A 27084-nucleotide genomic window follows, 5' to 3' on the forward strand; every position below is an offset into this window, starting at 1 on the left:
ATCATGCCATCTGCAAATAGAGTTTTACTTTTTTCCCTATTTGGAGTTCTTTCTTTTTAAATCTTCTTTTTTATTAGAGAAGTTGTAGGTTTACAGAAAAATCTTGTAGAAAATACATAGCTCCTGTATTCCCCCACCCATTATTAATATTTTGCATTAGTGTGGTACATTTGTTACAGTTGATGAAACAATATTATAATTGTATGATTAACTATAGTCCTTAGTTTACATTGAGGTGTATTTTTTCCAATTTACCACCCTGTTATTAACACTTTGCATTAGTGGGTACATTTTTGTATTTCATGAAAGAATATTTTCATAATAGTACCATTAACTATAGTTCATCATTTATAGTGGGGTTTACTGTGTTGTACAGTACTTTGTTTTTTAAAAATTTTTATTCTAGTTTCATATATATGGCCTAAAATTTCCAATTTAAACCACATTCACATATATAATTCAGTGCTTTTATTTAGTGTGACCATCATCAACATTAATTTCCAAAACTTTACAGTCAGTTCATCCAGAAATTCTGAATAATTTAAGCATTAACTGCCATTCCCTATCTCTAGCCCAGGCCTTGGTAAAACCTGTACTCTAGGTTCTAACTCTGTGAGTTTGTTTATCTAATTATTTCATACCAGTGAGGTCATACAATATTTGTTCTTTTGTGTCTGGTTTATTCACTCAACATGATGTCTTCAACTTTCATCCCTATTGTCACATGAATTAGAACTTCATTGCTTTTTTCTCCCTCCCCTTCCCCCTGGCCTGCTGTTTTTTTTTTTTTTTTCCTTCTTTTTTTTCTTCTGTGTCCATTCACTGTGTGATCTTCTGTATCTATTTCTCTTTTTGTCTTCTCGCTTTTCTCCTCTAGGATTCACTGGGATTTGATCCTGGGGACCTCTGATGTGGACAGAGGTTCCCTGTGACTTGCATCACCTCAGTTCCAGTTTCTTTTGAGCCTCGCCTTGACTCTCCCCTTCATCTCTCTTTTGTTGTGTCATCATCTTGCTGTGTAACTCACTTGTGTGAGCACTGGCTTGCTGCGCAGGCATGCTTTTTTACCTGGAGACCCCAGAGATTGAACCTGGGTCCTCCGATATGGTAGGCGGAAACCCAATCACTTGAGCCACATTTGCTTCCCTTCATTGCTTTTTAATGATGAGTAATAGTCCATTGTATGTATTTTTACCACATTTTTAAAAAGCCATTCATTGGTTGATGGACACTTGGGTTGCTTCCATCTTTTGGAAATTGTGAATTATGCTGCTATGAACATTGGTGTGCAAATGCTTTTCAAGTGCCTGCTTTTAGTTCTTTGGGTATATATCTGGAAGTAGGATTTCTGGGTCATAGGGTAATTCTAAGTTTTCTGAGTAACTGCCAAACTGTCTTCTACAGCAGCTTACATTCCCACTAAAAACGATTTTCTGTTTTTTAATTAAACATTAAAAAAAAAAAAAGTAGCCATTTTGGTATCTCATTGTGGTTTTGATTTGCATTTTCCTAATAGCTAGTGAGTTTGAACATCTTTTCATATGCTTTTTACCCATTTGTATTTCTTCTTTGGAGAAATATCCAAGTCTCTTGCCCTTTTATTATTGGGTTGTTTGTCTTTTTATTGTTGAGTTGTATGATTTCTTTTTATTATCTGGGTACTAAACCTTTATTGGATATGTGGTTTCCAGATATTTTCTCCTGTTGAGTAAATTGTCTTTTCACTTTCATAATAAAGTCCTTTGCACAGAAATTTTTAATTTTGATGAGGTCTCATTTATCAGTGTTTCTTTTGTTGCTTATGCTTTGGGTATAAAATCTAAGAAACTATTGCCTAACTCAAGATCCTGAAGATGCTTCCCTACATTTTCTTAATAAGTTTTATAATCTGGGTTCTTATATTTAGGTCTTTGGTCCATTTTGAGTTAAGTTTGGTATATGGTGTGAGATAGGGGTCCTCCTTATTCTTTTGTATATATGGATATCCAGTTCTCCCAGCACTATTTGTTTTTTTGTTTTTTTTAAGATTTATTTATTTCTCTCCCCTTCCCCCCCACCCCGGTTGTCTGTTCTCTGTGTCTATTTGCTGCATCTTCTTTGTCCGCTTCTGTTGTTGTCAGCGGCACGGGAATCTGTGTTTCTTTTGGTTGTGTCGTCTTGTTGTGTCAGTTCTCCGTGTGTGTGGTGCCATTCCTGGGCAGGCTGCACTTTTTTTGCATTGGGTGGCTCTCCTTATGGCACGCACTCCTTGGGAGTGGGGCTCCCCTATGCAGGGGACACTCCTGCGTGGCAGGGCACTCCTTGTGCGCATCAGCACTGTGCATGGGCCAGCTCCACATGGGTCAAGGAGGCCCGGGGTTTGAACCGCAGACCTCCCATATGGTAGACGGATGCCCTAACCACTGGGCCAAGTCCGCTGCCCCAGCACCATTTCTTAAAGAGACTGTTCTTTCCAAGTTGAGTGGACTTGGAAGCCCTGTCAAAAATCAGTTGGTGGGAGTGGATGTGGCTCAAGTGGTTGAATGCCTGCTTCCCACATGGGAGATCCTGGGTTCAGTTCCTGATGCCTCCTAAAACAAACAAACAAGAAGCAAAACATGAAAAAACCAACTCAGGGGAGCCAGTGTGGCTCAGTGGTTGAGTGCCGGCTTCCCACATATGAGATCCCAGCTTCAATCCCTGGTCCCTGGTACCTTCTTAAAAAAAAAAAAAAAATCAATTTGCCATAGATATGAGGGTCAATTTTTGAATTCTCAGTTCAATTCCATTGGTCTATATATCTATCCTTGTGCCAGTACTATGCCGTTTGACCTCTGTAGCTTTATAATAAGGTTTTTAAAAAGATTTTTTTAGGTACCGTGGCTGGGGATTGAACGGTCTGGAACCTCGTGTGGGAGGTCTGTGCTCAACCACTGAGCCACATCAGCTCCCCTGAGTTGATTTTTTCCTTTGTTTGCTTGTTGTTTTTTTTTTTGTTTTTTTGTTTTTGTTTTTAGGAGGCACTGGGAACTGAACCTGGGACCTCCCATGTGGGAAGCAGGAGCTCAATGGCTTGAGCCACATCTGCTCTCCTATAATAAGTTTTAAAATCAGGAAGTGTGATCCATCCAACTTCATTCTTTTTCAAGATGTTTTTTGGATATTTGGGGCTCCTTACTCTTCCAATTAAATCTGATAATTGGTTTTTCTAGTTCTGCCAAGTAGGGTGTTGGAATTATGTTTGTGATTGTGTTGAATCTGTAAACCATCTTGGTTAGAATTGACATCTTCACAATATTTCGTCTTCTAATCCATGAGCATGGCATATATGTCCATTTATTTAGATCTTTTAATTCTTTTAGCAAAGTTTTGCACTTTTCCATGTACAAGTCCTTTACATCTTTGATTAAATTTATTCCTAGATATTTGATTCTTTCATTTTCTGTTACAAATGGATTTTTTTTTCTTGATTTCCTGCTCAGCTTGTTCATTAATAGTTTATAGAAACACTACTGATCTTTGTTTGTATTTTCTTGTCCCAGTCTTAGAGTCAGCCATTTCTCCAAGGAGCCCTGTTCCTTTTATTGGAGAACTGTATTAGAATGAATACTTCTTCTTTCTGCCCAGTTTTGATGGATTACATCAACTTAGCTTTTGAGTCCTGACCTTATCACTTAGCTAAGAGATCTTGGCAAGACACTTAATTTTCTTTGGGCCTCAGTGTCTTCATCTGTAAAATGGGGCTGTTAATAACCATCTCATAGATTTGTTAGGATTAAATTAAATAATAAATGCTAGGTATTACTGCTGATACTTAATGAAATCTTTTTATCTGTGGGTTAAATGCCTATATATATATATATATATATATATATATATGAAATAATAACACAATGCTAATATATATGCACATAAACAATACTCAAAGACAATGACAAATATGAGGTTTGCAAAGAAGTGGGCAGAGAAAAGAGGGGAATAAATTTTAGATTTTAGATAATTGAGACCATGTATAAATACATAGCAGAAAATTCATAAAAGAGTATTAGAAACAGTCATTAGACTGTTTTTAAATTCATTTTAAAAACAATTTATTGAAGTATATCATTCATGCATGAACATACATAAACAAAAAGTATATAGGTAAAGTTGTGAATTTACAGAACAAACATGCATAATAACATCATATAGGGCTTCCATATATCACCCCACCACACACACCTTGCATTGATGCGAAACATTTGTAACAGATTATGAAAGAGCATCATCAGAGTATTACCATTAATTAACTATAGCCCATATCTTACATTTGCTGTATTTTTCCCCCAACCCCGTGCTATTATTCTTTTTGTTCATAAAGCATATAGTTTAAAGTGTACAATAAGTGCCATTTGATATAAATCACTGAGTTGTGCATTCATCACTTTAGTCAATGTTAAAACATTTTCATTATTAAAAAAAAAAACAACAAAAACCACTATCATACCCATATGTTAGTGCTATTAATTACCAATCCTGTGATGCACTTTCACCATTTCTATTCATTTCCAAACATTTACAGAAACTTTTTACAAATTCTGCACAGATTAGTCCTCAGCTTTCCATTCTTTAACCACATTCTTTTCTCTGGTGACTTATAATCTCACTATTAATTCCATGAGTTTGCTCATTATATTTAGTTCGTAGTAGCGAAGTCATACAATATTTTTGTCCTTTTGTGCCTGGCTTGCTTCACTCAACATAAGGTCTTCTAGGTTCATCCATGTTGTAATATGCTTCACTACTTTATTTCTTCTTATGCCTGAATAATAGTCCACTCTGTAGATACCACAGTTTGTTTATCCATTCATCAGTTGATGGACACTTGGGTTGTTTCCATCTTTTGGCAATTATGAATAATGTTGATATGAACATCGGTGTGCAGGTGTCTGTTCATGTCACTGCTATCTGTTCTTTGGGGTATATACCTACTAGTAGTATTGCTGGGTCACATGGTAGATCTATATCTAACTTACTTAGGCATTGCGAAATAGACTTACACAATGGCTGTACCGTTCTATTTTACATTTCCCACCAGCAGTGAATAAGCATGCTGTCTTTCCACATTTTCTCCAACATTTGTAGTTTTCTGTTTTATTAATAGTGGCCATTCTGTAGGTGTGAAATGATATCTCATTGTAGCTTTGATTTGCATTTCAGTAATAGCCAGTGACACTGAGCATTTTTCCATGTGCTTTTTTCACTATTTGCATTTCCTCTTTAGAAAAATATCTATTCGGGTCGTTTGCCCATTTTCTATAAGGACATTTTATTGTTGAGTTGTAGGCTCTCTTTATATATCGGGGATGTTAAACCCTTATTGGATGTGTGATTTCCAAAATTTCTCTCCTGTTGTGTAGGCTGCCTTTTGCCTTTTTCACAGTCCTTTGAGGTGCAGAATGTTTAATTTAGAGGAGGTCCCATTTATCTATTTTTTATTTTGTTGCTTGTGCTTTGGGTGTAAGGTTTAAGATCCCCCCACTGCAAGGTTTTGAAGATGTTTCTTTACATTTTCTTATAGGAGTTTTATAGTCCTGGCTTTTATATTTAGGTCTTTGATCCATGTTGAGTTGATTCTTGTATAAGGAATGAGATAGGGGTCCCCTTTCATTCTTTTGCTTATGGATATCCAGTTCTCCCAACAGTATTTATTGAAGAAACTGTTCTGTTCCAGAAATGTGGACTTGGTAGGCTTATTGAAAATCGGTTGCCTGTAGAAGTAAGGGTCTGTTTATAAACTCTCAATTCGATTCCATTGATAATGTGTCTATCTTTATGCCAGTACCCTGCTTTTTTGACCACTGTAGCTTTATAATACACCTCAAGGTAAGGAAGTGTGAGTCCTTTGACTTCTCTCTTCCTTTTTAGGAGATATCTGGCTATTCAGGACCCCTTTCCCTTCCAAATAAATTTGGTAATTGACTTTTCTATTTCTGTAAACTAGGCTGTTAAAATTTTGATTGGTATTGCATTGAACCTGTAATTCAATTTGGGTAGAATTGACATCTTCACCATGTTTAGTCTTCCAGTCTGTGAACACAGAATGTCCTTCCATTTATTTAGGCCTTCTTTGATTTCTTTTAGCAGTGTTTCATAGTTTTCTGAATACATTACTGCTTAAATTAATTCCTATTCTTTTAGTCTTTTCATTGCTGTTGTAAATGGAATTCTTTCTTGATTTCCTTCTCAGCTTGCTCATTATTAGTGTATAGAAATGCTACTGATTTTTGCACGTTGATCTTTTAGTTGTTACTTTGATGAACTCATTTATTAGCTCAAGTAGCTTTGTTGTAGGTATTTCAGGATTTTCTGAATATATGATGATGCCATCTGCGAATATTGAAGGTTTTATTACTTATTTTCCAATTTGGATATTTTTTATTACTTTTTCTTGTCTAATTGCTCTAGCAAGAACTTCTAGCATAATGTTAAATAACAGAGGTGATAGTGGCCATCCTTGTCTTGTTTCTGATCTTAGAGGGAAACTTTCAACCTTTCCCCATTGAGTACAATGTTGGCTGTGGGATTTTCATATGTGCCTTTATTATGTTAAGGAACTTTCCTTCTATACCTGTCTTTTGAAGCATTTTTGTCAAGATAGGAAGCTGGATTTTGTCAAATGCCTTTTCTGCATCAAATGAGATGTTTATGTCCCCCCCCCACACTTTTTTTTGTTTTTTAAAAGATACATCAATTACATAAATGTTACAGAGAATATATAGGGGATTCTCATATGCCCCCCTCCCCACACCTTGTTCATTTTCCCACATTAGCAACATCTGTCATCAGTGTGGTACATTGATTGCAATTTATTTATTTATTTTTTAAAGATTTATTTATTTATTTATTTAATTCCCCTCCCCTCCCCCGGTTGTCTGTTTTCTGTGTCTCTTTGCTGCGTCTTGTTTCTTTGTCCGCTTCTGTTGTCGTCAGCCGTAGGGGAAGTGTGGGTGGCGCCACTCCTCGGCAGGCTGCACTTTCTTTTGCACTGGGCGGCTCTCCTTACGGGTGCACTCCCTGCGTCTGGGGCTCCCCTTCGCGGGGGACACCCCTGTGTGGCAGGGCACTCCTTGCACGCATCAGCACTGCGCGTGAGCCAGCTCCACATGGGTCAAGGAGGCCCGGGGTTTGAACCACGGTCCTCCCATGTGGTAGACGGATGCCCTAACCACTGGGCCAAAGTCCGTTTCCCTGATTGCAATTTATAAACACATTTTGGAGCATTGCCACTAAGCATGGATTATTGTTTACATTGTAGTTTACACTGTCTCCCATTCAACTCTGTATGTTATGGTGGATATATAATGGCCTGTATCTGTCGTAATGTCATTCAGGATGATTCCCAAGCCCTGAAAATGGCCCGCATTACATGTATTTTTCTCTTTCCCTAATGCCAGAATATCCAAGGGTCACTGCCTCCACAACAATGGTATTTCTTCCATTGCTAGAATCACTATAAGTCCATAGTAGAATACTAGTAAGTTTATTTTAATCCATAGTTCATTTCCGAATCCTGAGGACTCTGGGATGGTGATGCCCACTCCACCATTAATGAGGGGGACTTTGATCCCATACATCCAATAGATGGGACTCTCTTGCTTGTAGTTGCAGGTACTCTTGTTTCCTTGGTATGCTGTTTGTCCATCATCTCCTCCCCATCATTTGCCTTGAGTGAGTCCACCGAACTGGAGATAGGTGTTGCAACTCTGTTGAGATTCAGGACTCAGCTGGCACATGGACAGCCCAAAGATTTTCATCTCTTGGATGTACACCTACCAACTCTAGTACTAATTATAGGTTCTGATAGAAGGAAAGAAGAGTCTTGTGTCGGGAAACCACTGCTGAGCCTAACTCTGTCACACTAGTGAGCATAAATACCAGATTAGGACCCACTGGCAAGGGGCCAAATTTCTGAGCTGTCTGTCCTGACTATAGTGTCTGGATGCATCATCCATATCCCAAAGGAGCTTTGTTATTTGGGGTAGTATCTACTTTGGCTGTCAGATTCATGTTTTTTTCCCCTTTGATTTGTTAATGCGGTCTACTATGTTAAATCATTTTTTTTTTCTAATCACTTTTTAAAAAAAGATTTATTTATTTATTTATTTATTTATCTCCCCCCCCCACCCCCACCCCGGTTGTCCTCTATGTCTATTTTGCTGCGTCTTCTTTGTCTGCTTATGTTGTTGTCAGTGGCACCGGAATCTGTGTTTCTTTTTTTTTGTTGCATCATCCTGTTGTGTCAGCTCTCTGTGTGGGCGGCCCCATTCTTTGGCAGGCTGCGCTTTCTTTCATGCTGGGCGGCTCTCCTTACGGGGCACACTCCTTGCGCGTGGGGCTTCCCTACACAGGGGACACCCCTGTGTGGCACGGCACTCCTTGCGTGCATCAGCACTGCGCATGGGCTAGCTCCACACGGGTCAAGGAGGCCCGGGGTTTGAGCTGTGGACCTCCTATGTGGTAGGCAGATGCCCTATCCGTTGGGCCAAGTCCGCTTCCCCGATTCTTTATTTCTTTGTAGTCAGTCGTAATGTCCCCCGTTTCATTCCTGATTTTATTTATTTTCATCCTTCTATCTTCTTTTCTTTGTTAGTCTTGCTAAGGATTTATCAATTTCATTGATTTTCTCAAAGAACCAGCTTTTGGTTTTGTTGATATTCTCTTATTTATTTATTTCTTTATTTTTGCTCTCAATTTCATTTATTTCTGCTCTAGTCTTTGTTATTTCTGTCTGCTTGCTTTGGTTTAGTTTGCTCTTTTTTTTTTTCTAGTTCTGTTTTTTGACTTTAACTCTTCTTTTAAAAATATCGGCATTTAAGGCTATAAATTTCCTTCTCAGCATTGCCTTCACTGTATTTCATGTTTTTTTTTAAAGATTTATTTATTTCTCTCCCCTTTGCGCCCCCACCCTGGTTGTCTGTTCTCTTTGTCTTTTCGTTGCGTCTTCTTTGTCTGCTTCTGTTGTCAGCAGCATGGAAATCTGTGTTTCTTTTTGTTGCATCATCTTGCTGCGTCATCTCTTCATGTGTGTGGTGCCATTCCGGGGCAGGCTGCACCTTCTTTCGCGCTAGGCAGCTCTCCTTACGGGATGCACTCCTTGCACATGGGGCTCCCCTATGTGGGGGACACCCCTGCGTGGTACGGCACTCCTTGCGCGCATCAGCACTGCACATGGGCCAGCTCCACATGGGTCAAGGAGGCCCGGGGTTTGAACCGGGTACCTCCCATGTGGTAGATGGACGCCTTAACCACTGGGCCAAGTCCACCGCCGGTATTTCATGTTTTGATATGTTGTGTTCTTGTTTTCATTTATCTCGAGATATCTATTAATTTCTCTTGCAGTTTCTTCTTTGACCCACTGATTGTTTAGGAGTGTATTTTTTAGCCTCCATATATTTGCAGATTTCCCCTGTCCTGCCTATTACTGATTTCCAGCTTCATTCCATTATGATCAGAGAAGGCACTTTGTGTAATTTCAGTCTTCTTGAATTTATTGAGAGCTTGTGTTGTGGCCTAGCATATAGTCTATCTTGGAGAAAGATTCATGAGCACTTCAAAAGAATATATAACATGATTTGTGCTGTGAGGTTTTCTATATGTCTGTGAGGTCCAGCTCCTTTTGTTATATTGTTCAAGTTCTTTGTTTCCTTGTTGATCTGCTGTCTAGATGTTTTATCTTGATGTGATGTTTCCTTGTTGATCTGCTGTCTAGATGTTTTATCTGTTGATGTGAGTGGTGTATTGAAGTCTCCAACTTTTTGTAGAGACATGTGTTTCTCCTTTCAATTTCGTTAGAATTTGCCCCATGTATTTTGGGGTACCCTGGTTAGGTGCATAGATATTTATGACTGTTACTTCTTCCTGGTGGATTGTCCCTTTTATTAATATATAGTGGCCTTCTACATCTCATTGCTTGCATTTGAAGTTTGTTTTGTCTGATCCCAGTCTAGCTACTTGTAGCAGTTTCACATAGTTATGAATTCCAAAAATAGATATTGGATTATGTTTGTAAACTGGTCTGAACCTGGGCATGATTAAGTTATGATTAGGGCTTTGATTGGGCCACGTCATTAGGGCATTGAGTCCCCACCCCTTGGTGGATGGGGACTCAGAGATAAAAGGCATGGCAAAGAATAGAGTTGAAGGTTTTTGGTGTTGGAGTATTGATGTTGGAGTTTGATGCTGAAGTCTTAAGCTGGAGCCCCAGGAATAGCACACAGAGGAAAGAGAAGCAAGCCCCAGGAAGAGAGGAACACTGAGCCCAGAGAGAAGCAAGACCCTGGAAGGGAGTAACCCAGGAAGCCTGAACTCTCGCAGATGTCAGCGGCCATCTTGCTCCAACACGTACAAATAGACTTTGGTGAGGGAAGTAATTTATGCTTTATGGCTTGGTAACTGTAAACTCCTATCCCAAATAATACACTACTCCTGCTCTCGTTAGGTTACTATTTGTAAGAAATATCTTTTCCATCCTTTCACTTTGAGTCTTTTTGCATCCTCGGATCTATGGTGAGTCTTATGTAGACAGCATATACACGGCTCATTTTTTCTTACTCATTCTGTCAGCTTATGTCTTTTGATTGGGGAGTTTAATTCATTAACATTCAGTGTTATTACTGTAAGGACATTATTTACTTCAGCCATTTTATCCTTTGGCATATCTTTTGTCCATCTTTTTACCTTATTGATTACCCTTTCTGATAGTATTCACTTCTATACTCTCCTCCAAGCCTGTCTCTTTTGTCTTTTCTGTCTTCAGTGTTTCCTGCAGAGCTGGATTCTTGTGTATGAATTATCTTTTTTTTTTTTTTAAGATTTCTTTATTTTTTATTTATTTCTCTCCCCTTCCCTGCCCCCCTCCCCCCAGTTGTCTGCTTTCTGTGTCCAGTCACTGTGTATTCTTCTGTGTCCATTTGTGTTCTGTTGTGTCAGCGCTCCATGTGTGTGGCGCCATTCCTGGGCAGAATGCACTTTTTTAACGCTGGGCAGCTCTCCTTTTGGGGTGCACTCCTTGTGTGTGGGACTATCCTACATGGGGGACATGTCTGTGTGCATCAGCACTGCATGTGGGCCAGTTCATCACACAGGTCAGGAGACCCTGGGTTTGAACCTTGGCCCTCCCATGTGGTAGGCAGACACCCTATCCATTGGGCCAAATCCACTTCCCTATGGATTATCTTAGTTTCTATTTATCTGTGAATATTTTAAGCTCACCATCATATTTGAAGGACAGTGTTGCTGGATAAAGAATTCTTGGCTGGCAGATTTTCTTCCAGTACTGTAATTATATCATACCACTGCCTTCTTGCCTCCATGGTTTCTGAAGAGAAATCCACACTAACTCTCATTGGACATCCTTTGTATGTGATGTTTTGCTTTTCCCTTGCTGCTTTCAGAATTTTCTCTTTATCTTTGGTATTCGGCATTCTGCATGTTATGTATCTTGGGGGTAGGTCTATTTGGATTTATTCTAATGGAGTACCCTGTGCTTCCTGGACATGTGCATTCATGTCTTTCATGACAGTTGGGGAATTTTTGGCCATTATTTTCTCAAATATTCTTTTTGTCCCTTTTCCGTTCTTGTGTCCTTCCTGTAACATGCATGTTGGTGTGCTTCATGTTATCATTTAACTACCTGAACTCCTGCTCAGTTATTTCCATTCTTTCTCTTTTCTTCATTGTCTTCAATTTCAGTTGTTTTTTGCTCTACGTCGCTGATTCTCTCTTCCATGATTTCAAATCTGCTGTTGTGGTGTCTTTTGTATTTTTTTTTTAATTCATTTTTAAAAAAAATATTACATTCAAAAAATATGAGGTCCCCATTTACCCCCACCGCCCCCACCCCACCACTCCCCCCACAGCAACACTGTGCCCCATCATCATGACACATCCGTTGCATTTGGTGAGTACATCTCTGGGCATTACTGCATCTCATGGTCAATGGTTTACATAATAGCCCATACTCTCCCATGTTCCATCCAGTGGGCCATGGGAGGATCTACAGTGTCCAGTAATTGTCCCTGCAGCACCACCCAGGACAACTCCAAGTCCCGAAAATGCCTCCACGTATCATCTCTTCCTCCCATTCCCCGCACTCAGCAGCCACCACGGCCACTTTTTCCACACCAATGCCACATTTTCTCGATTACTAACCATAATAGTTCATGAATAGAATATCAGTAAGTCCACTCTAATCCTTACTGTATTCCTCCTTCCTGTGGACATTGGCTTTGTTGTGTCCATTCCACATCTATGTCAAGAGGGGGCTTTGATTCCACATGGATACTGGATGCAATCATCCCGCTTTCAGTTGTAGGCACTCTAGGCTCCATGGTGTGGTGGTTGACATTCTTCAACTCCATGTTAGCTGAGTGGGGTAAGTCCAGTAAACCAGAGTGTAGGAGCTGAAGTCTGTTGAGGCTCAGGGCCTGGCTATCATATTGTCAGTCCAGAGATTCAGATCCCCTAGATATATCTTAAACCCCAACACCAACTACAATTCCAGTAAAGTAGCAGGAAAGGCTTGTGAAAAGAGATCACATCTGAGTCCAGCTCCATCATGCAGAAACACCAAATCCAGAGAAGGGCCATCTGGCATGGCAGTGAACTCCATCTGCCATGACCATAGAACCTGTGGGTCTCTTTATCCCTCAAAAGAACCACCACCTGGGGTTGTATCTACTTTATGTGTCTCTGAGACTCTGCTCAGGTGTGCATAAGGGCAATCCTTCTGACAATCTCCAGACTCTTTTTTCGAGACTCATAGCCATATAAACTCATTTGTCTTTTCCATTTCCCCCTTACTTTAGGTCAAACAGCATTTTTAACTCCTGTTATTATATGTAGACAGGGATATTCTGCTGGTCCGCATTGAACCTTTAATTCAAGGTCATTTTCTAGTTACGTCATCAGCTGGTACTTGGTAGTGATCCCTCAGCGCCAGGGAGGCTCATCCCCAGGTGTCATGTCCCACGCTGGGGGGAAGGCAGTGCATTTACATGCTGAGATTGGCTTTGATACTGGCCACATTTGAGTAACACAGAGGCTGTCAGGAGGGAACTCTTAGGCACAGTGCTGCTCTAGGCCTTGTTCTTATTTCAGGTGTATAGGCTCACAAGCATAGTCATTAGTATCAGGGGCTCACTGTTGGACCCTCATTCCTTCCTGGTCCTTGCTGTTGCCCCCATTTTATCCCTTCCTTGCACATATACTTACCTCCCGCTTATCATAGATTTCACCCATGTAGATGTCAGCTTACATCCTTCCTCTATCCCCCGATTTCCTGTAAGCCTATCTTCCAGTCTCTAGCTCTCTGAGGCAGCTTAGTTTACTTATTTCACATCATTGAGGTCATGTAGTATTTGTCCTTCAATGCCTGGGTTGTTTCACTCAACATAAGGTTCTCAAGATTCATCCATGTTATCACGTGTGTTTGTAGTGTATTTGTTCTTAAAGCCAAGTAGTATTCCATTGTATGTATACCCCACATTTTATTGATCCACTCATCTGTTTATGGGCATTTGGGTTGATTCCAACTTTTGGCGATAGTGAACAATGCTGCTATGAACATTGGTGTGCATATATCGGTTTGTGTCCTTGTTTTCAGTTCTGCTGGGTATATACCCAGCAGTGGTATTGCTGGGTCATATGGCAAATCTATGGTTAGTTTTTTGAGAAACCGCCAAACTGTCCTCCAGAATGATTGTATCCTTCTGCATTCCCACCAGCAGTGGATGAGTGTTCCCATTTCTTCACATCCTCTCCAGCATTTGTATTCTTCTGTTTTTTTCATAGCTGCCAATCTTATGGGAGTAAGATGGTATCTCATTGGAGTTTTGATTTGCATTTCTCTGATACCTAGAAATTTGGAGCATTTTTTCATGTGCTTTTTAGCCATTTGTATTTCTCCTTTGGAGAAGTGTCTGTTTAAATCTTTTTCCCATTTTTTAAATGGGTTGTTTATCTTTTTATTTTCAAGATATAGGAGTTCTTTATATATGCAAGTTATAAGTCTCTTATTGGATATATGGTTGCCAGATATTTTCTCCCATTGTGTAGGCTCCCTTTTTACTTTCTTGACAAACTCCTTTGAGGTGCAGAAGGCTTTAATTTTGAGGAAGTCCCATTTATCTATTTGTTCTTTTGCTGCTTGTGCTTTTGGTCTGATGTTCATGAAGCCATTTCCTATTGCAAGGTTTTGTAGATGTTTCCCTACACTGCTTTCCAAAGTCTTTATGGTCTTGGCTCTTATATTTAGGTCTTTGATCCATCTTGAGTTGATCTTTGTATAAGGTTTAAGATGGTAATCCTCTTTCATTCTTCTACATATGGATATCCAGTTCTCCAGGCATCATTTGTTGAATAGGCCATTCTCTCCCAGTTGAGAAGGTTTGGTGGCTTTATTGAATATTATTTGGCTATATATATGAGGTTCTATATCAGAACTTTCAATTCGATTCCGTTGGTCTGTGTGTCTCTCCTTATGCCAATACCATGCTGTTTTCACTACTGTAGCTTTGTAGTATGTTTTGAAGTCAGGTAGTGTGATTCCTCCAATTTCATTTTTCTTTTTCAATATGTCTTTGGCTATTCGGGGCCTCTTTCCTTTCCAAATAAATTCTATAGTTAGTTTTTCTAGTTCCTTAAAGAAGGCTGTGTTGATTTTTATTGGTATCGCATTGAATGTGTAGATCAGCTTTGGTAGGATAGACGTCTTAATAATATTTAGTCTTCCTGTCCGTGAACAGGGAATATTCTTCCATTTATTTAGGTCTTCTTTGATTTCCTTGAACAGTCTTGTATAGTTCTCGGTGTATAAGTTTTTTACATCTTTAGTTAAATTTATTCATAAATATTTGATTTTTTTATTTACTATTGTAAATGGTATTTGTTTCTTGATTTCCTCCTGATCTTGCTCATTATTGATGTACAAAAATGCTACTGATTTTTGCACATTGATCTATAACCTGTGACTTTACTAAACTCATTTATGGGTTCTAGAAGCTTTGTTGTAGACCTCTCAGGGTTTTCTATGTATCGGATCATGTCATCTGCAAATAATGAAATTTTGACTTCTTCCTTTCCAATTTGAATGCCTTTTATATCTGGTTCTTGCCTCAGTGCTCGAGCAAGTACTTCTAAGACAATGTTAAATAGAAGGGGAGAGAGTGGGCATCCTTGTCTTGTTCCTGACTTTAGAGGGAAGAATTTTAGGAATTCTCCATTGTAAACGATGTTGGCTGTGGGTTTTTCATATATGGTCTTTATCATGTTCCAAAAATTTCCTTGTATTCCGATCTTTTGGAGTGTTTTTATCAAGAAAGGGTGCTGTATTTTGTCAAAATGCTTTTTCTGCATCTATAGATATAATCATGTGATTTTTTTCCTTCGATCTGTTTATATGGTGTATTACATTGATTGATTTTCTTATGTTGAACCATCCTTGCATACCTGGAATGAATCCCACTTGGTCGTAGTGTATAATTCATTTAATGTGTTGTTGCATATGATTAGCAAGTATTTTGTTAAGTATTTTTGTGTCTAGGTTCATTAGAGAAATTGGTCTGTAATTTTCCTTTCTTGTGGTGTCTTTGTTTGGCTTTGGTACTAGGGTAATGTTGTCATCATAGAATGAGTTAGGCAATGTTCCTTCTGTTTCGATTTTTTGGAAGAGTTTCAGCAGGATTGGTGTTAGTTCTTTCCGGAATGTTTTGTAGAATTCACCTGTGAAGCCATCTGGCCCCGGGCTCTTCTTAGTTGGGAGGTTTTTAATGACTGATTGTATTTCTTTACTTGTGATTGGTTTGTTGAGATCATCAATTTCTTCTTTCGTCAATATAGGCTGCTTATGTGTTTCTAGGAATTTGTCCATTTCCTCTGAATTGTCATTTTTTTGGAATGTAGTTTTTCAAAGTATCCTCTTACGATAGTCTTTATTTCTGTGGGGTCAGTGGTGATATCTCCTTTCTCCTTTCTTATTTTGTGTATTTGCATCTTCTCTTTTTTTTTCTTTGTTAGTCTTGCTAAAAGTTTGTCAATTTTATTGATCTTCTCAAAAACTATCTCTTGGTCTTGTTTATCTTTTCAAGTGCTTTCCTGTTTTCTGTTTCATTTAGTTCTGCTCTTATCTTTGTTATTTCTTTCTTTCTTCTTCCTGTGGGATTACTTTGTTTTTTCTTTTTACTAAATCCTCCAAATGTGCAGTTCTTCAATTTTTGCTCTTTCTTCTTTTTTGATGTATGAATTTATGGCTATAACTTTCCCTCTCAGTACTGCTTTTGCTGCATCCCATAAATTTTGGTATGTTGTGTTATCATTATCATTTGTTTCAAGGTAGTTATTGATTTCTTTTGAGATTTCCTCTTTGACCCACTGTTTTTCTAAGAGTGTGCTGTTTAATTTCCATATCTTGGTGTGAAATCTGGCCCTCTGGCCCCTGCAGATTTCCAGCTTCACTCCACTGTGGTCAGAGATATTATTTTGTATGATTTCAATCTTTCTGAACTTCATTAAGCCTTTCTTTGTGGCCTAGCATATGGTCTGTCTTGGAGAATGATCCATGTGCACTTGAGAAAAATGTATATCCTGCTGTTTTTGGGTGTAATGATCTGTATATCTCTATTAGATCCAGCTCCTCTAATATACTGTTCAAATATTTTGTTTCTTTAGTGATTCTCTTTTGAGATGTTCTGTCCAGAGTTTATAGTGGTGTATTAAAATCTCCCACTATAATTGTAGATGCATCTGTTCTTTCACTTAATTTTTCCAGTGTTTGCCTCATGTATTTCGAGGCGCCCTTGTTAGGAGCATAAATATTTATGATTGTTCGTTCTTCTTTAAGAGTGTCCCTTTCACTAATATGTAGTATCCTTCTTTGTCTCTCACAATTGTTTTGCATTTAAAGTCTATTTTGTCTGATATTAATATAGCTACTCCTGCCTTATTTTGGTTATTGTTTGCTTGTAAGACTGTTTTCCAACCATTCACTTTCAGCCTCCATGAATCTCTGGGTCTAAGATGTGTCTCTTGTAGACAGCATATAGATGGGCCATATTTCCTTATCCAGTGTCCCAGTCTGAATCTTTTGATAGGTGAGTTTAATCCATTGACATTCAGTGTTATTACTTTCAAGGAATTACTGATGTTAGCCATATTTTGATTGGACTTGGGTTTGTCATATTTTGTTTGTTTTTTTTTCCTTCTCTTTTTGTCTTTTTTGTTGCTCTTACACTCTCCTCCAACTCTACCTGTCCTGTTTTTTCCTTTCTTCCTGCAGAACTCCCTTTAGAATTTCTTGAAGGGGAGGTTTCTTGTTGGCATACTCTTTCAATTTCTGTTTATCTGTGAATATTTTGAACTCTCCATCATTTTTGAATGCTAGTTTAGCTGAATAGAGTATTCTTGGTTGGAAATTTTTTCTTTTAGTACCTTGACTATATCATACCACTGCCTTCTTGAGAAATCAGCACTTAATCTTATGGAGCTTCCCTTGTATGTGATGGTTTTCTTTTCTCTTGCTGCTTTTAGAATTTTCTCTTTGTCTTGAGCGTTGGACAATTTGACAAGTATATGTCTTGGGGTGGGCCTGTTGGGGTTTATGATGATTGGGGTGCGTTGTGCTTCTTGGATATGTACATCTGTCTCTTTCAGTAGATTTGGGAAGTTTTCAGCCATTATTTCCTGCAACACTCCTTCTGACCCCTTTCCCTTCTCTTCTTCCTTCTGGGATGCCTATAATACGTATGTTTGAGCGTTTTGCATTGTCTTTCAGGTCCCTAGGTCCTAGCTGGATTTTTTTATCTTTTTATCGCTCAATTCTACTATCTGTTTGATTTCCGATATACTGTCTTCCACATTGCTAATTCTCTCCTCTGCCTCTTCTAATCTGCTGCTATTTGCTGCAAGTGTATTTTTTATTTCTTGAACTGTGGTGTTCATTCCCATCATATCTGTTATCTTTTTGCGTATGTCTGCAATTTCCTCTCCAAGTGTTTTCTTCATATTTTTAAACTCTTCCTTTACTTCATTAAGTTTGTCTCTGATATATGTTCTGAGATCTTTAATTACTTGTGCAAAGTTCTGCTCCCCTTTCTTTTTAGTCTGTTCATTGGATTCAGCTATGTTTTCCTGATTACTGGTTTGGTTTGTAGTTTTTTGTTGCTGTCTGGTCATCATTTTATCTTGACAGGTTTAATCAGTTCCTTAGTTTCTTTGTCTCGTCTTGGGGATTAATTAGCTGTTGTTCTTGCGTAAGTGTTATATCTTCTCTTTGTCACTTTGTTCTTCTTCTGATTTCTTGTTTCTGGCTGAGTTCACCTTGAAGGAAAATATTAGGGCCAGGGAAAGGCAATTGTTTAAAAAAGGAAAATGTGTAAAGTAGTATTGGTAATAAATGTTAGCAGAGCAACAATATGAGATCTGGGAGGATGGATATTAGATCCATGTAAGTTGTGTAGAGTTTTAGCAGTAAGTAGAGTACCTATAATGAGGTAGTCGACTGAATATTGGAGGAATATAGTATGAATTAAAAAGCCAGTGTTTTCATGAGAGAGGGGAAGAGAAAAGAAAGACAGTAGTATCGAGAGTGGATAAAAGACAGAAAACAAAACAAAGGTAATAGAAATTAAAAGTTAGACAGTTTGGGGTTCAAAGAAAGGGAGGTGGAATATAGGAGAGAGAGTAGATGATGAAGGATATCAAGATGTGGGGGAAAGGGGATAGTGTAGGTGGCCAAAATCAATTCACACGGAAATGAGGCAATGGAGGATGAGGAAACCCAGCAAATGTGAGGTGTTCCCTGCAGCACCTATTGTATAATTAAGATAAAATAAAATATGAAGAAAAAGATGGAAAAGAGAATAAAGAAAGAAAAAAAGAAAAAGGGGGGGTGGGTAAAGAAAAGGGAGGGAAACAAGTAAGGAAAAGAAAAGAAGAAAGAGGACAACAAAAACAGTAACAACAAAAAAACCCTAAATAGATGAAAAAAAGACCTTGGGGGATACAATGGGAGAAAATAGTAGGAGGTAATGCAATATTTGCACCCAGGACAATAAAAAAGAAAAAAGAAAAAAAAAAAGGAAAAAGAGAAAAAGGAAAGAGAAGAAAAAAATGCAAACGTTGAGGGCTAGGACAGTCAAGGACCTCAGCTATACCTCTGGGCATGGTGGATTCAGGGATGGTAAGTCTGTGCTATTGCAGACTCTAGAGGTGTGAGTCTCTGGGGTGTCGGCCACCCGGGTTTAGGAGGCACAGACCTGGTAACCTCAACTCTGGTTAACAGGGAGCCTGGGAGCACCGCAGTGCAACACAGCCTTCAGGGATCCCTGTAGCTGGGTGACAGCCCAAAGGGGGGGGGTCACATCTGCAAACTCTGACCTCTGTGTCAGAAACCCAAAACTCCCCCTCTCACTGGAGTCTCTTCTGTCGCTGTATCGCCAATTCGCCTTCAGGACACCTCCCGCCCTGCAATCCCCCGAAACAGCCTGCTGGGGGCGCCTGTATACTGCAGCCAATTTAAGGATGCTGCAGATCAACAGCCAGGCCTAGGGGGCGGGGCTCTAGCCGGAAGCACTGATATTAGTGTCAAAAACCCAAAATCCCACGCCTCGTAAAAGATTCACCTAATTGGCTTCCAGATGCCTCTCACCCTGCAAGCCCCTGAAACAGCCTCCTGGTGACGCCTCTTTATGGCGAGCGATTTAAGGATGCTGCAGATAAGCAGCCAGGCCTAGGGGGCGGGGCTGTAGCCAGAAGCGCTGATATTCGTGTCAGAAATCCAAAATTCCACACCTCGCAAAAAACTCTGTCTGTCTCACCAAATCGGTTTCCAAAAGCCTCCTGCCCTGCAAGCCCCTGAATAGCCTGCTCAGCGCTTATGAATTCCCCAGCACTGCAGAGCCTCCAGGAATCGTTGCTGCGGCGCTGCGGTGCCACCCGCCCCAGGGGCTAGCATCCTGCCCGCAGCCCCTATCTCCATGTAAGAGAGCCTCAATTTTACCTTTTACACGAATATTCTCTGTTACCATCCCACCAAATTGATGTCCAGACACCTCCTGCCCTGCAAAATCCCGAAACAGCCCGGTCCTGAAGAATTTCCAATGCTGCCCAGCCGCTCCTTTGCAGGAGAGACTATAAGGTGCACTCACTCAGACACCATCTTGCCCCACCCCCTCTTTTGTATTTTTAACCTTGCTTATTTTGTCTTTCATTCCCATAAGCTCTGTTATTTTTCTGCGATTTTAGATTTTTCTTTGTGCTCACACAGGTGTCTTCTCAATGTCTTTTATTTCTTTAGGCATGTTGTCCTTCAACTCCATGATTTGATTAACGTGATTTGTATGAACCTCATTGATAAGCTGTTTCAAGTCCTGTGTCTCTTCTGGTGCTTTGATTTGTTCCTTTGCCTGAGTCATATTTTCCTTTTTCTTTGTATGGCTTTTAATTTTTGTTGATATCTAGGCATCTGATTTTGATGCTGAGTTTACTTTGATGTTCAGTTTCTCTCTCTTGCATAGGGATTTACTTTAAGTAGTTGTGTGGTATCATTATTCTTTGACTCTTGGTTCACCTAGTTCTAGATATTTAGGATTGCTCTTATTTAATTGTTCAAACCAAGGCCAAGGACCCAGTAATGGGGTATAGGCCAGCTTCCAAGGGCCCTGGAGAGGGTGGTTGTAAAGGCACCTGCTTGCCTCTTTTATTATTTTTATCTATGTACCTTTATGGTGTGGCCAGCAGATGGTGCTGTTGGGCAGGCCACTCAGCTCAGATGCCAGGTGCTAGGGGGAAAGCATTCACAGGAATTCCTCAGGTTTGTGGGTAATGGAGAAGCAATGGTCTCAGGGCTGGTCAAGCCTCACAAATAAACTTTCTCAGAGTCTGTTCTCCACCCTCAGCCTGCCACACTGTCCCTCCCTCTGTCCTGCCCTGGGCAACAGGGAGGGTGTTTGAGAAGGCAAATTATCTTTAGTTCCCCACTGGCTCTCAGGGCCAACAATGTTCCGGCCCCACCCAGCCTGGAGGTGTGTGACCTCTCCAATGCAGCAGACGAAGTTCACTGACCAAAATCTGAATTTACTGTAGGATTTGTCCCTCCCTCTCACCTTTTCTTGGAGAAGAGGTTCCCTGCCACCTCCTCAGTTCACAGCCATTGCAGACCATAGCCACTGAAGTTCACAGACTGCTATTTGCTCCATAGGTTGGGGGAAGGGTGCCTGCTGCTGCTTTTGCAGCTCTCTCATGGGATTTTTTCAACCGGCTGAGACTCCTTTCCTTTACTCCTGTAACAGTTTGATATGGTTATGTATTCCAAAAATAGATATTGGATTATGTTTGTAATCTGGTCTGTACCTGGGCATGATTAAGTTATGATTAGGGCTTTGACTGGCCATGTCATTAGGGCATTGAGGGAACTCAGAGATAAAAGACATGGCAAAGGACAGAGGTGAGGGTTTTTGATGTTAGAGTTTTGAAGTTGGAGTTTGATGCTGAAGCCTTAAGCTGGAGCCCCAGGAAGTAAGCACAAAGAGGAAAGAGAAGCAAGCCTCAGGAAGAGAGGAACCCTGAACCTAGAGAGAAGCTTGAGGAAGGGAGGAACCCAGGAAACCTGAAACCTCGCCAACATTGGCAGCCTTTATGCTCCAACACATGAAAACAGACTTTGGTGAGGGAAGTAACTTACGCTTATGGCCTGGTATCTGTAAGCTCCTACCCCAAATAAATACCCTTTATAAAAATCAACCATTTTCTGGTATTTTGCATCAGCACCCCTTTGGCTAATACAGCTCCTTTCTCTTCTGGGTGGTGTCTGCCTGCCTCTGGTGTCCTGGGCCCCAGAGCAGTCCTCTAGATAGTCTCCACCTGTCCTGTAGCTATTTTTCTGGGAGAGAAGTGATCCCTCCACCTCTCTAATCCTCCATCTTCCTGGAAGTCATTCATTGGTTATTGTAATGCCTTGGCTACATTCATATGGAACTGTCACACTAACTGACTAAGGGTTTTTACAGAATAACAAATGTCATTAATCAGACATCAAATTACAGATTATACTAACTATATTAACCCTATGTTGGTAGGGACTCTGTCTCTTTTAATTGCTGTAACTCAGAGTCTTCCATTTCAGAAATCATAAATATTTGTGGAATAAATCATGGTATTTATTACTATCACAGTTAATTTGATCTTTATTTGGTCATTACATTAGCAGGTGTTTATGCTTCTATTCTAGGGAAGTATATTTTTTATTCCATTTGTATGATTTGTGAAATTCAGAGGGATTAATTCAGATTTAAAATCTCAATTTATATTTAAGAAAATAAACCTTTAGATTACTTTCTCTATTAATTACTCTTGGTCTAATGTTGTTGTGATAGATAATAACTTTGTTGCAAAGTATGTCTAGATTACATCTGGAAATTATATGTATTGTTTTGAGTGTTTAACTTCGGAAAGGAAACTAATCTGGCTTCATTGATAGTGGTCTTAGATGGAGAATAAAGGAATGTGAATTTCAACCTGTCTTTGGAGTTGCTGTATTTAATGTTAGAAAGCTGAAGAAATATAAGATAATGAAATGTTTACATGTAGTTAACCATTCAAATGTAAATTATTCTCATATCACCACTGGTTGATTAAAGGTGAGAAGATGTCAATTCAATTGCTATATGAGAAATTAAGGGACAGGTCTAGTAGAAAATATATAGAAGTCACCAGAGAGACATTGAAAAGCAGTTTGAAATTATGTAATGAATTGATAGCTAATGAGAGGGCGCTGATTTCATTTGAAAGTACAAGTTTCTAAAACCACTTCCTTGAGAAGAGTAAAGATAGATAATCCTTGTACTCTAACTCCACTGAAAAGATTACAGGGCATTCAGAATGATTTTAACCTACAAACACAAGTATGGTCATTCTTTATGGAAAACTTCGTTCCCTTAACATTTTTTTACATCACTGGGATTTACTGCGGAGCACACGACAGAAGAGCTATTTTTCTCTTCTTCATTTTCACAGCCTTCTTTTGGGTGCTTTGACCCTGGTTGACTTTACTGAAGATTGACTCTATTGTTTTCTTTTACTTTGCACTCATCATCAGAGATAATGGGAACCTCCAGATTTTATAGGTTTGCTGCTAAGGCTTTTCTGATTTGCACAGATTAGCTTTCACAGCTGTCTCTTCTGTGTGGCCTGTAGAGAACCTTTCTGTTATATACCTCTCCTGATTCGAATACCTTTCAGGAGTAAGGAATTTACCTAAATTGACTTTCTTCATATCATTATATGCTCAAGAATGCAGAATAACCACATGAGTTAGTTTCCTAAGCCAATGAGTGGCTTAAGAAGCTGTTTTGGATCATGGGTGGAAGTATTTACAACTAGGAGCTTTCTATGGTTGTAAATTAAATACTGTAGAGGTTGTGACTTTTTTCCTTCTTTGGAAATGGGAGAAAGATCATAAAGAGTTTTGTTCGCTCTCTCCTGGAAAGTGGTGGAAATAACTTTCTTATGAAGTGAGAGTAAAAGCAAAATGTAGGTATTGTGAACTGTTAGAACTCTCAGTCATAATTTTGGGCCATGCATAGCAGTTATTCTCAACTTGTTCCTAATATGAGGTGATGATTTTGGAACAAATAGCATTCTTATTGTTGTATCAGAAATTATTTAATACTCATGTAACTTTTTAAGTTTAATGAAAGTCTTGACCCTCAGTTCTAGAAGTAACCCATTTCTGTTATTTTTGACATTTGTTAGACCAGTATGAGGATTCTGTTTCTCAAAGCATAGTTGTTATAGTGTAATCCACTTATTTGGTGATTGTTTTAAAAATATGTAATTGTCTCTTTACAGCAGATAAGAAGCTTCCAATATTAACTGTTTCTGAAGCAATTGATAAGCACTTTCCCCAAAAGGACACATAAATACAGGTCATGCTGAGCGACAGAGATTCTGTTTACAGAAATATTTTCACATATACATACACATATGCATACACACCACTTTAGGACTAGTAATTTTACTTACAATGAATTTCAATGGCCTGAACTATTTAATATTACCTATCACAGTATAGATTAAATTAGTTGAGAAAGGTTCTATTGCCTATCACAATATAGATTAAATTAGTTGAGAAAGGTTCTTACACATTACCAAGAGGAATTAGTCAAGAAAGGAGACAGTGTATTTTAAAAAATTGAGCACTTAATTTCGGTGCCTTTGAACCTCAGTATTTAAATATGCTGATTAATGTATTTATCCTTCCTATTCTAGTGATATGCAGCTTTCGAGGATCTGTCCCTCAAGGCTTGGTTCTAGAAATAGGAGAAACAGTCCAGATTCTGGAGAAATGTGAAGGTGAGTATGGACCTATAAAACAAATATTTATTTCTGACTATATTACACACATTTATTCTGTGCTAATAGATTATAAGCAATCATTTTGAAGCCATAACTCATTACATTATGAAATACTGTTATAAAATTCTTCCTGATTTACATTCAGCAGAAAGGTAGAAGCTTTTTTAACCCTAATCTGATGTTAGCAATTAACCTAATTACTGACAGTACATACTAAGTAATTATTGTTGTTGATGTTGTTATTTTTCAAGGTACTGGGGCCATGGTTTGAATCTGGGGCCAGTGGGAAGCCAGTGCTCAACCGCTGAGCCACATCAGCTCCCCTGAGTTGGTTTTTATGTTTGTTTGCTTGCTGTTTGTTTTGTTTTTAGGAGGCACTGGGAACAGAACCTGGGACCTCCCATGAGGGAAGTAGGTGCTCAACCACTTGAGCAACATCTCCCAGTAATTGTTTTTTGATCTTCTGCATTCAAATAAATAATCTTGCATCATGCTTAGCTGCATTTAAGTAGATTTTGTAGTGAACTTTAATGAACTTGGTAATCAGTTCATTTGCATGTTCCTGTCTGATTTGCTGGATGTACTCAGTCATAATTAAAACAAGGCAGTAAATATGCTTAAATGAAGTTTGACTTAATTGCTTCCTTATTCTGTGATATATGTGGGAATTTCTGCCATAATATTATGTATTCCTGAAAAATACCATGTTCTTAAAAATTGTTCATTAAAATTAACAGGATTTATGGGGGAAGTAAAGTTAGGGAGAAATCTTATAAAATTAGAGCATTAGCAAACACAAAATCGGTACCTTGGGAGATAACTTGGGCAGCCTAGGCTTCAAGTTCAGCATGGCTAGGAGCCATCTCAAAGGGATATAATAGAGTGGAAATATTGTAATGTGGGCATAGAGATAATGCATACAGAAGTAGAGTTTTGTTCCAGTGGGGCCATTGCTAAGATGGGTACAAACATAAGAAATAAAAGGAATAGATTAATTGGGCTTCATTAAAATGAAAAACTTAGGTGCACCAAAGTATATTATCAAGAAAGTAAAGAGACAACCTAGAGAATGGGAGAAAATATTTAGATATTGTATATCTAAAAATGATTAATTTCCATAATATTATAAAGAACTCCTACAACAACAAAAAGATAGACAACCCAATGTAAAAAATGAAAAAAGCTAAGTGAAAAAAGCTTGACACAAAGGACAAATATTGTATGATTCCACTTACATGAGATTTGCTTCAATATTATGTGTGGGATTATGATATAAAATGTATTTCTGAGATGAGGCCACGGTAAAAAATAGTTTGAATATCATTGCTCTGGAGAAATTTTTCACATATGTACTTATGAAAACACCTATAGCATTGTTTGTTGTAGCAAAAAAATGGGTAATAGACATTGCATTAATTGTGAGATACTGAGAACTGCTCTACTGAGATCTAAAAATGAGACAAGGATACCTGTTATCACCACTTCTGTTGATTGAAGTACTATCTAGTTCAAAAAGCTAGGGAAGATGAAATACATAAGGATTGTGGGGTGAATACATGACTTCATTATAACAACATTTATACCTCTTCTATCTCAAATATTCATGATACATTTTTAAACATTTTAGTTTGAAATGATTTTAGTCTTATAGAAGAGTTACATAGTACAGAGAATTCCTATATACCCTTCATCCAGTGCCCCTCAATGTTAAATTCTTATATAACCATGGTAAATTGTAAAAAGAAATTATTAACTAAAACTATAGGCTGTGTTCAGATTTCCCCAGTTTTTCAACTGATGTCCTTTTTCTGTTCTAAGATCCATTCCATGATAATAGATTTTTGAAGAGGCATCAAAATTAGAACATAAAATGCCTTTTTTGCTGTTTTTTTTGTCCTTTTTCTTTTAATTTAATATATATTAAACTATTACATTTACACTGTTTCAAAAGTTAAATATTCTAAAGATTTTTTTTTTGCTTGAATTTATGTAGTCACTCTTGGTAGTAGAAGATAACATTTTTAGACCTATTGTTTTTCTTAACTCCAAATATACACAAACATACTTTTCCATTCATCATTCTGATATACTTAAGACATTTTTAAGTTAAATTAGTATTCTACATTTATATCATGATTAATTCATAGCTGATCTCTATGGTATCTTTTTTATTTTTATTAAAAAAAATTTTTTTAAAGAAGTTTTACATTACCTAAACATTATGTTAAAAATGTGGGGGATTTCCATAAACCCCACCCCCACCCCTCCCATACTTTCCCACTTTAACAACATCTTTTATTAATGTGGTACATTTGTTACAATTGAGGAACACATATTGAAGCATTGCTACTAACCATGTATTGTAGTTTACATTATAGCTTACACTTTGCCCTGTGCAATTTTATAAGTTTTTACAAAATGTGTAATGGCTTGTATCCATTATTGTAGTGTCATGCAGGACAATTCTGTTGTCCCAGAAATGCCCCCATGTTACACCTCTCCATCCCCTCAGAACCTCTGTTGGGCACTGCCTTTGTATCAGTGATAAAAATTCTTCCATTACTAGAAATATAATGTCTACTTTATTCCATATTGCATTCCCCTTTTATGTTTGTTCACTTCTCAATATTGAGGATTTGGGGATGATGATGCCCACTCTGTTGCTGATTTAAAGGTGGCTTAGATCCCATGGGGCAGATAGATGGAACTGTCTTG

The 27084-nt window shown here is 38.5% G+C and overlaps 1 protein-coding gene across 15 annotated transcripts in view; it reads left to right on the top strand.

The window, feature by feature from the left end:
- The window catches only part of DOCK3 (dedicator of cytokinesis 3), a 657203-nt gene that overhangs the window by 83874 nt on the left and 546245 nt on the right, over positions 1–27084 (top strand). For all 15 annotated transcript variants that reach the window (XM_058288315.2, XM_058288314.1, XM_058288308.2 and 12 more), the window contains exon 2: positions 24283–24366. In XM_058288315.2, coding sequence (XP_058144298.1) covers positions 24283–24366 — 84 coding nt within the window. The remainder of the gene's footprint in view (positions 1–24282; positions 24367–27084) is intronic.

Source organism: Dasypus novemcinctus, chromosome 26 (genome assembly GCF_030445035.2).
Source record: "Dasypus novemcinctus isolate mDasNov1 chromosome 26, mDasNov1.1.hap2, whole genome shotgun sequence".
Classification (NCBI taxonomy): Eukaryota; Metazoa; Chordata; class Mammalia; order Cingulata; family Dasypodidae; genus Dasypus; species Dasypus novemcinctus.